The 14860-nt window shown below is 42.5% G+C and overlaps 1 protein-coding gene across 4 annotated transcripts in view; it reads right to left on the reverse strand.

Annotated features, from left to right (window-relative positions):
• Positions 1–14860, reverse strand: part of USP32 (ubiquitin specific peptidase 32) — a 244139-nt gene that overhangs the window by 22518 nt on the left and 206761 nt on the right. For all 4 annotated transcript variants that reach the window (XR_011026247.1, XM_068268724.1, XM_068268723.1 and 1 more), the window contains 2 exons: positions 4029–4213; positions 2803–2889 (listed from right to left, as the gene is read on the reverse strand). Coding sequence is in view for 3 of the 4 variants with exons in the window: in XM_068268724.1 (XP_068124825.1) it covers positions 2803–2889; positions 4029–4213 (272 nt within the window). In the remaining variant the exon portion in view is untranslated. The remainder of the gene's footprint in view (positions 1–2802; positions 2890–4028; positions 4214–14860) is intronic.

A 14860-nucleotide genomic window follows, 5' to 3' on the forward strand; every position in this document is an offset into this window, starting at 1 on the left:
AAAGTTGGCCATCTAAGATTCAGATTAGCATTCAGACTGTCAATTTAAAATCACCTAACTACCCTTAAAGCAGACTCGAACTAAAAACTGATCATGCTTGCACAATCAACATTACATTTTTATTGTATTTATAAAGCACTGCAACATTATATATATATATATATATATATATATATATATATATATATATATATATATATATATATATATATACACAGTGGAGGAAATAATTATTTGACCCCTCACTGATTTTGTAAGTTTGTCCAATGACAAAGAAATGAAAAGTCTCAGAACAGTATCATTTCAGTGGTAGGTTTATTTTAACAGTGGCAGATAGCACATCAAAAGGAAAATCGAAAAAATAACCTTAAATAAAAGATAGCAACTGATTTGCATTACATTGAGTGAAATAAGTTTTTGAACCCCTACCAACCATTAAGAGTTCTGGCTCCCACAGAGTGGTTAGACACTTCTACTCAATTAGTCACCCTCATTAAGGACACCTGTCTTAACTAGTCACCTGTATAAAAGACACCTGTCCACAGAATCAATCAATCAAGCAGACTCCAAACTCTCCAACATGGGAAAGACCAAAGAGCTGTCCAAGGATGTCAGAGACAAAATTGTAGACCTGCACAAGGCTGGAATGGGCTACAAAACCATTAGCAAGAAGCTGGGAGAGAAGGTGACAACTGTTGGTGCGATTGTTCGAAAATGGAAGGAGCGCAAAATGACCATCAATCGACCTCGCTCTGGGGCTCCACGCAAGATCTCACCTCGTGGGGTGTCAATGGTTCTGAGAAAGGTGAAAAAGCATCCTAGAACTACACGGGAGGAGTTAGTGAATGTCCTCAAATTAGCAGGGACCACAGTCACCAAGAAAACCATTGGAAACACATTACACCGCAATGGATTAAAATCCTGCAGGGCTCGCAAGGTCTCCCTGCTCAAGAAGGCACATGTGCAGGCCCGTCTGAAGTTTGCCAATGAACACCTGAATGATTCTGTGAGTGACTGGGAGAAGGTGCTGTGGTCTGATGAGACCAAAATAGAGCTCTTTGGCATTAACTCAACTCGCTGTGTTTGGAGGAAGAAAAATGCTGCCTATGACCCCCAAAACACCGTCCCCACCGTCAAGCATGGGGGTGGAAACATTTTGCTTTGGGGGTGTTTTTCTGCTAAGGGCACAGGACAACTTAATCGCATTAACGGGAAAATGGACGGAGCCATGTATTGTGAAATCCTGAACAACAACCTCCTTCCCTCTGCCAGGAAACTGAAAATGGGTCGTGGATGGGTGTTCCAGCACGACAATGACCCAAAACATACAGCAAAGGCAACAAAGGAGTGGCTCAAGACGAAGCACATTAAAGTCATGGAGTGGCCTAGTCAGTCTCCGGACCTTAATCCAATAGAAAACCTATGGAGGGAGCTCAAGCTCAGAGTTGCACAGAGACAGCCTTGAAACCTTAGGGATTTAGAGATGATCTGCAAAGAGGAGTGGACCAACATTCCTCCTAAAATGTGTGCAAACTTGGTCATCAATTACAAGAAACGTTTGACCTCTGTGCTTGCAAACAAGGGTTTTTCCACTAAGTATTAAGTCTTTTATTGTTAGAGGGTTCAAAAACGTATTTCACTCAATGAAATGCAAATCAGATGCTATCTTTTATTTAAGGTTATTTTTTCGATTTTCCTTTTGATGTGCTATCTGGCACTGTTAAAATAAACCTTCCATTGAAATGATACTGTTCTGAGACTTTTCATTTCTTTGTCATTGGACAAACTTACAAAATCAGTGAGGGGTCAAATAATTATTTCCTCCACTGTATGTGTATATATATATATATATATATATATATATATATATATATATATATATATATATATATATATATATATATATATATATATATATATATATATATATATATATGTATACACAGTATATGTATATGTAGCACATGTATTTGCATATATATTATATATGTAGCGCTGGAATCTTGCAAAATCACCATTCCCTTTCCTCCTGACAGCTACCTGGCTTCTGTGTTGACCAAGTGACAACATTAACTTGGGGCAGAAGACGGGAGTATGGAGGTCATGGCAGGGTGGGCTGAGGCATAGATGGACTTCAGCCAGGGCAGCTGTCAGCTTGCCCCAGAAGGCCACTTTGTCATTGTAAACTAAGAGGAGCAGAAGTCAGTGTGTGACTGCTGCTGCTTCCACCAAAACAAGATATTTAGTGGCATTTTTCTTATATTACAACTGGAGAGGAAGGGGAATTAAGCAAATAAAAATATTCTTTGAACTTGGCCTTTAAAGAGACTCTAACAAAATTTTCAACCTTATTTCTTCTATCCTATAAGTCCCTATACCTGTTCTAATGTGGTCTGTGTTACTGCAGCCTTTTCTAGTTGCACAGTGGCTGTTTTATCTCGGTTATATGATCTAATCTTCTCTCTTCTGTCGGCTGAGGCTGGAATGTGTGGAATGTACTGCACTGCTCATCATTGGCAGAAGCTATACACACCCTCTGCAAGCTCTGTATGAGTCAGAGACTGAGCTACTCTCAAGCCGATCACACTCTTGTAAGAAGCCATGTCTTTAGTTTGTAAACACTGCCTAAAAATGGCAATTACAAGCCAGGATTGCAGCAGGGAGTAGCAGAAACAGCACAGAGGGGCCCAGGAGAACATAATGAATAGAATGGTATGCTTTTTATTGTAAGAATTTTAGAGTGCAGAGTCTCTAAGTAAAAAACAGTATTCCAAAATATTAATACAAAATGTCATCACTTACCTATACCAAGGACACTGTGCACATGAATTCCCATCCTTCTGCACTACTCTTAGTGTGAAGGGATATTGGTATCCCATACTGTCATCACTAGAAAAAAACACAATGTTTACGGTTACTAAGAGACAGAATTATTTTGCCTGTTTAAACAAAATTGTCATGATACAGCAAAGTTCCCATTATCTGGAACTCAAGACAACCGGCAACCAGAAGTCTCAACTAACCAGCATGCCCGAGTAAGATAACTGGCTCAACTTTTGGAAGTTTTGGAGCATCAGGAACTACTCACTAACATCCAGGTGCCGTCTTCTACACATTCTGCAGCTCCCAGCGGCTTCCCGGTGTCCATGCACAGCTCCCGGCATGCCACATGATCTGATGTGGGTTAGGCGACAAGCTGGGAGCCATACACTGAGGACACTAGAGAACCGATGGGAGCTGAAGAATGCATAGAAGACGGGGCCTGATATCGGTGAGTAGTGCCTGCTAAGAGGGGGGTGAGAGTGTGTGTGTTTGGGGGAGGTTTGTGCTATTTAACACCGATTCAAGCCCAAAGGCTAAAAGAAAAAAAAAGCAACTGTCTTAAAATGGAGATTACGTATTACAGTGGTAAAATTCTGGATCAGAATAATAAAGCATTACCTTTGTATAAGTCTGTATAAATTGGGTGGAAGGTAAGTCTGCAATGTGACTTATACACTATTATACAAACACAGTGCGATACCGTTATGCTGAACAACAAAGTGCTGGGTTTATTTTTCATCAATGAAAAAATTAAGAATACCATTAGATTAGATCCAATAGGATGTGATGAGAATGCAGGTTTCATACCCTAGCTTAAAGGGAACCTTAACTCAAAAAAACCCCATGAGTTTCACTTACCTGGGGCATCTACCAGCCCCCTGCAGCCATCCTGTGCCCTCGCCGTCAATCATGGCTCCTCTGGTCCCCTGCTGCCAGCTGTTTTGCCGACTGGGAGTCGGCCGGCCACCATGCGTACCTTTTTACGCATTTCTGCTGTTGCAGGAAGCTATCGCGGACATTAACAAGTACATTTTTACGCGTTACAGGTGCAATGCATACATTTTTACCATATGGCTTTTAACTTAACGTTAAAGTGTAGTGTGTATTACAGGTTACTTTAATTTTTAATACATAGCCATTTTTAGGGTTTGTCACTTATTCAGCTTCTATATGAGTACCATACAAGCACAATTCAATAGACCTACCAGTCTTGTGCATGGTTGCTTGCTTCTTGCGGTGGAAGAGGACTTGCAAGTCTGGAGACTTGGATCCACACAGCATCATAAAGATCTTTTTTACGAGTATGGACAGTGCACGGAACTATCAATGGCATTCCAAAGAGGCTAGGGCGATTTTTCTGGGATGACAGGAAGTACAGCTCTGTTCTCATCTTGAAAATAAAAAGGAAGTAAAATTACATGAATAAACTCAATAGGTCTTTTCTTCTGTAATTCATTTTTTTTTCTAAATGGTCAGCATGACAAAAACATTTGAATGTAATCAAATAGAGAGGTTATGTTAGGTTCGCTACACATTATTTTTAATAAACCAGACATTAGTTTCACATAGAATCTGATAATATATCAATGATAATATATCAATGCTTCTTCAGTTACAATCAATATTGTGAAATATTGATTAGACATGCCCATTCTTTTCCTGATCAATGCCAGTGGGAAAGTGGCCAGGAATTATTATTATTATTTATTTATTTATATAGCGCCAATATATTCCGCAGCACTTTACAAAGCGCAATAAGACGACAAGGGGAACATAGATATACTAACAAATTGTAAAACGGAGTTCCAAGCAGCACAAATATTGTGACAAAAACAGTAAACATTAGGAGGAGGACCCTGCCCTTGCAAGCTTACAATCTAGTGATTGACCTTTACCAGGAATGGTATGAGAGCAATGTTTGCTCAGCTTTGTGTTGCATCTGGCAGTACACAGCTAGTGGCTGTAAAGGGGAGATCAATATCAGCCAAGATTGATATAATATATTGATAGTTTGCGTGACCTATTACAAATTGTATAGTGTATGCCTAGACTGAACATGAACAGAACTCTTTGGTCTGTATACATTATCTGCCGTTATTATATGTGTAAAGATAATTTCATAGGAGTCTTGTCCAGGTAAACTATTTTGTCAGCTTTAATTTTCACTGGAAAGTTACATTTGATTTCCATTTTAAAATATTAAATTTATCCACAGTAACATCTTGATATTTTAAGTCTTGCTTAAAGGGGAACTTCAGCCTAAACAAACATACTGTCATCAAGTTACATTAGTTATGTTAATTAGAATAGATAGGTAATATAATCTCTTACCCACCCTGTTTTAAAAGAACAGGCAAATGTTTGTGATTCATGGTGGCTGCCATCTTTATCATGGGGGCAGCCATCTTTTTGGTTGAAAGGAGGTGACAAGGAGCAGGAGACACAATTCCAACTATCCTGTGTCCTGATAACCCCTCCCAGCTGCACACACTAGGCTTCAAATGTCACATTCAAAATGTAAAAAAAAAAAAAAATTGCACCAAAACAGCAGAACTAGAACAACATCATCAGAAATCCCATCATGCTTTGCACAGCATCAGGGGAAAAAAGCCCGGGCAGTTTTCTTCTGTGCAGCTAAAAATAAAGCTGTAAAAGAGAAACTAAGTTCTGATGCTGTGAAACTGTTAAAGAAACACCAAGCCTTTTCAGTGCTGCTAAGTCGATTTTTAGTCCGGAGGTTCACTTTAAAACTATTAAGCCTAAGAAAAAACAATTTACTATCTTCAACTTAATTTACTATCAATGAAGAGTGCGACTGTTTGTTGGAAAGAAACAAAATTCAATCTGACATTGCTGTCCCCAGTTATGTTGGTGTGAGTTTGTACCCATAAGCAAAAGCTTATGACCATGGCTATAAGACCTTTAAACACAAACACACAATGACATCGATTAAATATATAACACTAGAAACAATATAGCTCAGAGCACATAGGAAGGTTTTCTGGGGGTCAGGGATAATCATTTGTACTGCCAGGTCTTATTATATCTGCATGTTTTCAATGACACATCCTGTATCAGTGCACAAACTATGGAGCAGCGAGTCAGAAACTTTTCAAGTGCACCTGAGGCCACATGTGACATGATGAGATAAACAGGTGTATGATCAGTGCAAAACGTATTAATAACCAGGCTGTTTTACTTGTTTTATTTGCTGCCTAAAAGAGTTACATTTTAGGCATGGAAGGGACGGCTTCTGTCTAGTTGGTACCTTGTTGGGAATATAGTAAACCTCACAGATAAGCAGATTACAGTCAAACATTTTCCTGGCAGAATACCACATCTGAGAGCAGAAGGAGATTCAAAAAAGGTCAATAGTGCATTTTTTATGCAATTTTCATCTCCCGATCTTTTTCAATAACTTTATCACAATGAAATTATCTATATATTTTTTTCCGCCACCAATTAGGCTTTCCATGGGTGGTACATTTTGCTAAGAATTATTTTTTCTAACTACATTTTAACGGGAATATTAAGAAAAAATGAAAAAAAAAATATTTCTCAGTTTTCGGCCATTATAGTTTTAAAATAATACATGCTACCATAATTTAAACCCATGTATTTTATTTGCCCATTTGTCCCGGTTATTACACCATTTAAATTATGTCTATCACAATGTATGGCGCCAGTATTTTATTTGGAAATAAAGGTGCATTTTTTCAGTTTTGCGTCCATCACTATTTACAAGCTTATAATATAAAAAATAATAGTAACATAGCCTCTTGCCATGCATATTAAAAAAAGTTCAGACCCTTAGTTAACTTTTTTTATTGTAATTTTTTTTTCATTAACTTTTTTTTATTTTACCATTTGGCCACAAGATGGCCTCAGTCTTTTTTTTAATGCGTCCTGTAAGCGTAACAGATATACTCTTACAGGAAGTAAAGAGGGGACGTTGAACTTAGAATGATTGGGGCTTCTCATCGAAGCCGTCAGTCTTTCTAACGGGGACTTATATCCATGAATGGTAACTGCGTCCCACTCATTTATCTGTGGGCTAACTGGCAGTGGCACGGGATCGTGCGAAATCGACCGTGGGAGCGAGCAGCAGCCCTTTTGGACATAGCAGATACGTCCAAAAGGCTTAAATGGTTAAAGTGCACCCGAGGTGATATGTGACATGATGAGATAAACGTGTGTGTACATTGCACAACTTATTAATAACCAGGCTGTTTTACTTAATTTATTTTACTGCCTGAAATAGTTAATTCCTAGGCATGGAAGTGACAGTCTCTGACTGGTCTGGAATATAGTAAATATCACCAAAAAGCAAATTGCAGCCATAAAAGTTTTCCTGGCAGAATACAACTGAAAATACATGAACTATTGACCTTTTTCTAACTCTGTAATACTTAATAGGCTGCTACTGATTAGAGACAGTAAAACATTCATCCTACTTTGTAAATGTTTAAATATAAAACAAAACCACAGGATACTTTAAAGTTTTTTTAAATGATAAATATTGTTTACCTTATCAGTTTATTTTTTTCCTTGGGTTCATTTTAACTGCCTTCTATTAAGGTATCGAAAAATCTCACAAGCAGTTAAAGTGTACCTGAGATGGGGAAGAAAATAAATGTATACATACCTTCAGGCAGATTGCTCCCTCGCCGTCCTCAGCTAGGCAGCTCGGTAACTCCCCCAGTCGGCTTCAGTCGGCTCCCCCGTCCCTCCCGTAGCCGGGAGCGTTATGTGACCTGCAAAGGCGCAGAAAGCTCCCAGCCACGGAAGCGTGATGGGGGTGAGCGTGGCCAGGCATGCATGGCTAAGCTTCTGGGACGTACCGGGCCATCCAGCAGCGGATCGGAGCAGTATGGAGAGACAGCGAGGGAGCAATCGGGCTGAAGTGGGCTGGAGGAGGCGCCAGGTCTTTATACATTTTTTTTCTTCCCCGATCTCAGGTTACCTTTAAGCCATCAGACCTTAAAGTACTACTAAGATGATAAACACTAACTGAGCATTACCACCAAAACCTTATCCCAAAGGGCAGTGTTTCTTTAAGTAGAGGTGGCAACTGGCAAGGCCTTAACTTCATCACTTCAGCAGCTGATGCAAAGGGAGTGAAGTGATTTAAAGAAGGAGTTCAGTCAGGAAGCTGAATGGAGATGAAACTCTGGACACAGACAAGACTTGTTCATACAATCAGGCATGCACAGTGAAATCTCAGGAAGGAGACTATTGTGTCAGCTTCAAGCCTCAATCCTATTTTTACATTACTAAATTGTATGGCGCAGAGATGTTAACAGCCATAATTATACTGTGACTGATCATACATGGGAGAGAGGAAGGTTTATTTCCTGAAAACTTTTGCAGCTTTTCTTAGTAGGAGCTGCTTTGTCTTTTGCCGGCAGTAAATATTTTTAAAGAAGCATTGCATGAATTGATTTTTGAAGGTGTAACTAGAGACTTGGGCTTCAATTCATCAAAGGGTGTTCGATAACAAAATCCCAGTCCTTAAAATACCGCATTCGGTATTTTACACTTCACTGTGCTAATTCATCAATATTTTCCCATGTGTGGTAGAGGTTCGTTAAGTTACCGAAGTAGGCTGTTAGATAACGGCAGAGTGGTGCAGAGCAGCTTGGAATGTCTCTGTGTTGTTACAAGCTGATAACAATAGAAGGCATCCAGACATCCCTTTACATGTAAACGTGTGTTATATTTACTGTTACTTATACTGCCTCTGCTGCTCTGAATCTGTCCATCAGTGTTTCTTAACATTTTACTTCTTTGCCACAACGTAGATAAACTTCCTGGAGACTTTACAAATGCCATGCTTGGTGATTTCACCACATGCATCTTTGTATATTCAAACAGGGACTCAAAGGGTTAAACCACCGAAGGACATCTGGGGATATCTTTTGTCCCGTTATCTCTGCTCACTGCCTGGGAGGTCTGGAAGCTTGTGTGGAGAAGCCTGTGTGACCTATCAGCAGCACTTGCAGGAGAACAGGGGCTGTTTCTATTGGCTGCCTGCTCCTGTTAATCATGAAAACATTCACACAGAAGGCTTTCGAAGCCTGTAACGACAGGGGAGAGCTGGAGATAAACACCGAATGTGCTAGCAAATGTGGTAACCTTGATGAATTAACATTTACTGACATTTGCTGACATGTGTTGAGCACAAGTCGGTAATTTATCTCATTGCTCTGTGATTTCAGCTTCTCATTCGGTAACAGCTTTGATGAATTAACATTTTCTTAAGTGCCCCGTTAACTCAGCTGTTTTCAGCATTACCGAATGCGGTAATGCTTGATGAATTGAAGCCTTGGTCACATAGGAGGTGGGCTTTCTAACTGAAAAGAATACAAATTGGGTATGTCAGCAATACGTCTTTAGAATTGTATCAGGCTCAGTTCGCACTTGAACCAGATCTCCAATGGTCCTTTGTATGTGCAGAGGTTCATTTTATTTTATATGCTTTAGGGATTCAGTGATTAACCACTTGCCGACCGCCCACAGCCCATGGGCGGCGGCAAAGTGGACGCCTAAAGGACCGCAATATGCCTTCAGGCGGCGCGTCCTTTAGGCATGCCGGGGGAGCGATCGCGTCATTGATGACGCGCGCTTCCCCCGGCAACTGGCTCCGCCCACCCGCCGTAACATCCCGCCGGCCATACGGAAGCGCCGGCGGGATGTTAACCCCGCGATCGCCGCTACAAAGTGTATAATACACTTTGTAATGTATACAAAGTGTATTATACAGGCTGCCTCCTGCCCTGGTGGTCCCAGTGTCCGAGGGACCACCAGGGCAGGCTGCAGCCACCCTAGTCTGCACCAAGCACACTGATTTCCCCCCCCCCTGCCCCCTGATTGCCCGCAGCACCCCTCAGACCCCCCCCTGCCCACCCCCCAGACCCCTGTTTGCACCCAATCACCCCCCTAATAACCCATCAATCACTCCCTGTCACTATCTGTCAACGCTATTTTTTTTTACCCCCCCCCTGCCCCCTCCTGATCACCCCCCCACCCCTCAGATTCTCCCCAGACCCCCCCCCCCTGTGTACTGTATGCATCTATCTTCCCTGATAACCTGTCAATCACCCGCCAATCTCCCATCAATCACCCATCAATCACCCCCTGTCACTGCCACCCAACAATCAGCCCCTAACCTGCCCCTTGCGGGCAATCTGATCACCCACCCACACCAATAGATCGCCCGCAGATCCGACATCAGATCACCTCCCAAATCCATTGTTTACATCTATTCTCTCCTCTAAACACCCACTAATTACCCATCAATCACCCATCAATCACCCCCTATCACCACCTGTCACTTTTACCTATCAGATCAGACCCTAATCTGCCCCTTGCGGGCACCCAATCACCCGCCAACACGCTCAGATTGCCCTCTGACCCCCCCTTATCAATTCGCCAGTGCATTAATTACATCTGTTCTTCCCTGTAATAACCCACTGATCACCTGTCAATCACCTGCCAATCACCTATCACCCATCAATCACCCCCTGTCACTGCCACCCATCAATCAGCCCCTAACCTGCCCCTTGCGGGCAATCTGATCACCCACCCACACCATTAGATCGCCCGCAAACCCGCCGTCAGATTACCTCCCAAATGTATTGTTTACATCTGTTATCTTCTCTAAACACCCACTAATTACCCATCAATCACCCATCAATCACCCCCTATCACCACCTGTCACTGTTACCTATCAGATCAGACCCTAAGCTGCCCCTTGCGGGCACCCAATCACCCGCCCAGATTGCCCTCAGGACCCCCCTTATCAATTCACCAGTGCATTAATTACATCTGTCCTTCCCTGTAATAACCCACTGATCACCTGTCAATCACCTGCCAATCACCTATCACCCATCAATCACCCCCTGTCACTGCCGCCCAACAATCAGCCCCTAACCTGCCCCTTGCGGGCAAACTGATCACCCACCCACACCAATAGATCGCCCGCAGATCCAACATCAGATCACCACCCAAGCGCAGTGTTTCCATCTATTCTCTCCTCTAAACACTCACTAATTACCCATCAATCACCCCCTATCACCACCTGTCACTGTTACCCATCAGATCAGACCCTAATCTGCCCCTTGCGGGCACCCAATCACCCGCCTACACTCTCAGATTGCCCTCAGACCCCCCCTTATCAATTCGCCAGGGCATTATTTACATCTGTCCTTCCCTGTAATAACCCACTGATCACCTGTCAATCACCTGTCAATCACCCATCAATCACCCCCTGTCACTGCCACCCATCAATCACCCCTGTCACTGCCACCCATCAATCACCCCCTAACCTGCCCCTTGCGGGCAAACTGATCACCCACCCACACCAATAGATCGCCCGCAGATCCGACATCAGATCACCACCCAAGCGCAGTGTTTCCATCTATTCTCTCCTCTAAACACCCACTAATTACCCATCAATCACCCCCTATCACCACCTGTCTCTGTTACCCATCAGATCAGACCCTAATCTGCCCCTTGCGGGCACCCAATCACCCGCCTACACGCTCAGATTGCCCTCAGACCCCCCCTTATCAATTCGCCAGGGCATTATTTACATCTGTCCTTCCCTGTAATAACCCACTGATCACCTGTCAATCACCTATCAATCACCCATCAATCACCCCCTGTCACTGCCACCCATCAATCACCCGCTGTCACTGCCACCCATCAATCAGCCCCTAACCTGCCCCTTGCGGGCAATCTGATCACCCACCCACACCAATAGATCGCCCGCAGATCCGACGTCCGATCACCTCCCAAGTGCAGTGTTCACATCTGTTCTCTACCCTAAACACCCACTAATTACCCATCAATCACCCCCTGTCACTGCTACCTATCAGATTAGACCCCTATCTGCCCCTAGGGCACTCAATCACCCGCCCACACCCTCAGAATGCCCTCAGACCCCAGCCCTGATTACCTCGCCAGTGCATTGCTTGCATCTATTCCCCCCTCTAATCACACCTTGAGACACCCATCAATCACCTCCTGTCACCCCCTAGCACACCTACCCATCAGATCAGGCCCTAATTTGCCCCGTGTGGGCTCCTGATCACTCGGCCAAACCCTCAGATCCCCCTCAGACCCCCTTCCGATCACCTCCCCAGTGCATTGATTGCATCTATTTTCCCCTCTAACCACCCCCTGAGACACCCATCAATCACCTCCTGTCACCCCCCTAGCACTCCTATCCATCAGATCAGGCCCAATACAACCTGTCATCTAAAAGGCCACCCTGCTTATGACCGGTTCCACAAAATTCGCCCCCTCATAGACCACCTGTCATCAAAATTTGCAGATGCTTATACCCCTGAACAGTCATTTTGAGACATTTGGTTTCCAGACTACTCACGGTTTTGGGCCCGTAAAATGCCAGGGCGGTATAGGAACCCCACAAGTGACCCCATTTTAGAAAAAAAGACACCCCAAGGTATTCTGTTAGGTGTATGACGAGTTCATAGAAGATTTTATTTTTTGTCAAAAGTTAGCGGAAATTGATTTTTATTGGTTTTTTTTCACAAAGTGTCATTTTTCACTAACTTGTGACAAAAAATAAAATCTTCTATGAACTCGCCATACACCTAACGGAATACCTTGGGGTGTCTTCTTTCTAAAATGGGTCACTTGTGGGGTTCCTATACTGCCCTGGCATTTTAGGGGCCCTAAACCGCGAGGAGTAGTCTAGAAAACAAATGCCTCAAAATGACCCGTGAATAGGACGTTGGGCCCCTTAGCGCACCTAGGCTGCAAAAAAGTGTCACACATGTGGTACCGCCGTACTCAGGAAAAGTAGTATAATGTGTTTTGGGGTGTATTTTTACACATACCCATGCTGGGTGGGAGAAATTTCTATGTAAATGGTCAATTGTGTGTAAAACAAATCAAACAATTGTCATTTACAGAGATATTTCTCCCACTTAGCATGGGTATGTGTAAAAATACACCCCAAAACACATTATACTACTTCTCCTGAGTACGGCGGTACCACATGTGTGGCACTTTTTTACACCCTAAGTACGCTAAGGGGCCCAAAGTCCAATGAGTACCTTTAGGATTTCACAGGTCATTTTGCGACATTTGGTTTCAAGACTACTCCTCACGGTTTAGGGCCCCTAAAATGCCAGGGCAGTATAGTAACCTCACAAATGACCCCATTCTAGAAAGAAGACACCCAAAGGTATTCCGTTAGGAGTATGGTGAGTTCATAGAAGATTTTATTTTTTGTCAAAAGTTAGCGGAAAATTGATTTTTATTGTTTTTTTCACAAAGTGTCATTTTCCACTAACTTGTGACAAAAAATGAAATCTTCTATGAACTCACCATACTCCTAACGGAATACCTTGGGGTGTCTTCTTTCTAAAATGGGGTCATTTGTGGGGTTCCTATACTGAACTGGCATTTTAGGGGCCCTAAACCGTGAGGAGTAGTCTGGAAATCAAATTTCGCAAAATGACCTGTGAAATCCTAAAGGTACTCATTGGACTTTGGGCCCTTTAGCGCAGTTAGGGTGCAAAAAAGTGCCACACATGTGGTATTGCCATACTCGGGAGAAGTAGTACAATGTGTTTTGGGGTGTATTTTTTACACATACCCATGCTGGGTGGGAGAAATACCTCTGTAAATGACAATCTTTTGATTTTTTTTACACACAATTGTCCATTTACAGAGTTATTTCTCCCACCCAGCATGGGTATGTGTAAAAATACACCCCAAAACACATTGTACTACTTCTCCCGAGTACGGCGATACCACATGTGTGGCACTTTTTTGCACCCTAACTGCGCTAAAGGGCCCAAAGTCCAATGAGTACCTTTAGGATTTCACAGGTCATTTTGCGGAATTTGATTTCCAGACTACTCCTCACGGTTTAGGGCCCCTAAAATGCCAGGGCAGTATAGGAACCCCACAAATGACCCCATTTTAGAAAGAAGACACCTCAAGGTATTCCGTTAGGAGTATGGTGAGTTCATAGAAGATTTTATTTTTTGTCACAAGTTAGTGGAAAATGACACTTTGTGAAAAAAACAATAAAAATCAATTTTCCGCTAACTTTTGACAAAAAATAAAATCTTCTATGAACTCACCATACTCCTAACGGAATACCTTGGGGTGTCTTCTTTCTAAAATGGGGTCATTTGTGGGGTTCCTATACTGCCCTGGCATTTTAGGGGCCCTAAACCGTGAGGAGTAGTCTGGAAATCAAATTCCGCAAAATGACTTGTGAAATCCTAAAGGTACTCATTGGACTTTGGGCCCTTTAGCGCAGTTAGGGTGCAAAAAAGTGCCACACATGTGGTATCGCCGTACTCGGGAGAAGTAGTACAATGTGTTTTGGGGTGTATTTTTACACATACCCATGCTGGGTGGGAGAAATAACTCTGTAAATGGACAATTGTGTGTAAAACAAATGAAAAAATTGTCATTTACAGAGATATTTCTCCCACCCAGCATGGGTATGTGTAAAAATACACCCCAAAACACATTCTACTACTTCTCTTGAGTACGGCAATACCACATGTGTGGCACTTTTTTGCAGCCTAACTGCGCTAAGGGGCCCAAAGTCCAATGAGCACCTTTAGGCTTTACAGGGGTGCTTACAAATTAGCACCCCCCAAAATGCGAGGACAGTAAACACACCCCACAAATGACCCCATTTTGGAAAGTAGACACTTCAAGGTATTCAGAGAGGGGCATGGTGAGTCCGTGGTAGATTTCATTTTTTTTTGTCGCAAGTTAGAAGAAATGGATTCTTTTTTTTTTCTTTTTTTTTGTCACAAAGTGTCATTTTCCGCTTACTTGTGACAAAAAATAATATCTTCTATGAACTCACTATGCCTCTCAGTGAATACTTTGGGATGTCTTCTTTCCAAAATGGGGTCATTTGGGGGGTATTTATACTATCCTGGAATTCTAGCCCCTCATGAAACATGACAGGGGGTCAGAAAAGTCATAGATGCTTGAAAATGGCAAAATTCACTTTTTGCACCATAGTTTGTAA

This window comes from Hyperolius riggenbachi, chromosome 2 (genome assembly GCF_040937935.1).
Source record: "Hyperolius riggenbachi isolate aHypRig1 chromosome 2, aHypRig1.pri, whole genome shotgun sequence".
Taxonomy (NCBI): domain Eukaryota; kingdom Metazoa; phylum Chordata; class Amphibia; order Anura; family Hyperoliidae; genus Hyperolius; species Hyperolius riggenbachi.